This window comes from Sinocyclocheilus grahami, unplaced genomic scaffold (genome assembly GCF_001515645.1).
Source record: "Sinocyclocheilus grahami isolate Dianchi unplaced genomic scaffold, SAMN03320097.WGS_v1.1 scaffold72.1, whole genome shotgun sequence".
NCBI classification, from domain to species: domain Eukaryota; kingdom Metazoa; phylum Chordata; class Actinopteri; order Cypriniformes; family Cyprinidae; genus Sinocyclocheilus; species Sinocyclocheilus grahami.
In genome coordinates, this window is record NW_015505251.1 from 1,636,910 (window position 1) to 1,637,155 (window position 246).

The 246-nt window shown below is 48.0% G+C and overlaps 1 protein-coding gene across 1 annotated transcript in view; it reads left to right on the forward strand.

The window, feature by feature from the left end:
- npat (nuclear protein, ataxia-telangiectasia locus) overlaps window positions 1-240 on the forward strand; it is a 19,147-nt gene extending 18,907 nt beyond the window's left edge. Inside the window, exon 17 of the mRNA XM_016272677.1 lies at window positions 133-240. Coding sequence (XP_016128163.1) covers window positions 133-213 — 81 coding nt within the window. The 3' untranslated portion in view covers window positions 214-240. The remainder of the gene's footprint in view (window positions 1-132) is intronic.
- The last annotated feature ends 6 nt before the right edge of the window (window positions 241-246 follow it).

Sequence of the window (246 nt, forward strand, 5' to 3'; positions counted from 1 at the left end):
CAGTAGGCAGCGAGTCAGCTCATGGCAGTCCAGCCAATCAGAGAAGTCGGGCTCATTTTTGTCTATTTGTGTACCTCAGCATGCATCATCTGATATGTTAACATTGCTCGGCTCGGCCTTTTTATTTTTCAGAAACCGAAGAAGCTGCTGGACTCCTTTCCTGAAGACTTGGATGTTGATAAATTCCTGTCATCCCTGCACTATGATGAGTAATGACGCTGAGGACGAGCTGTGCTGCTGGCCACC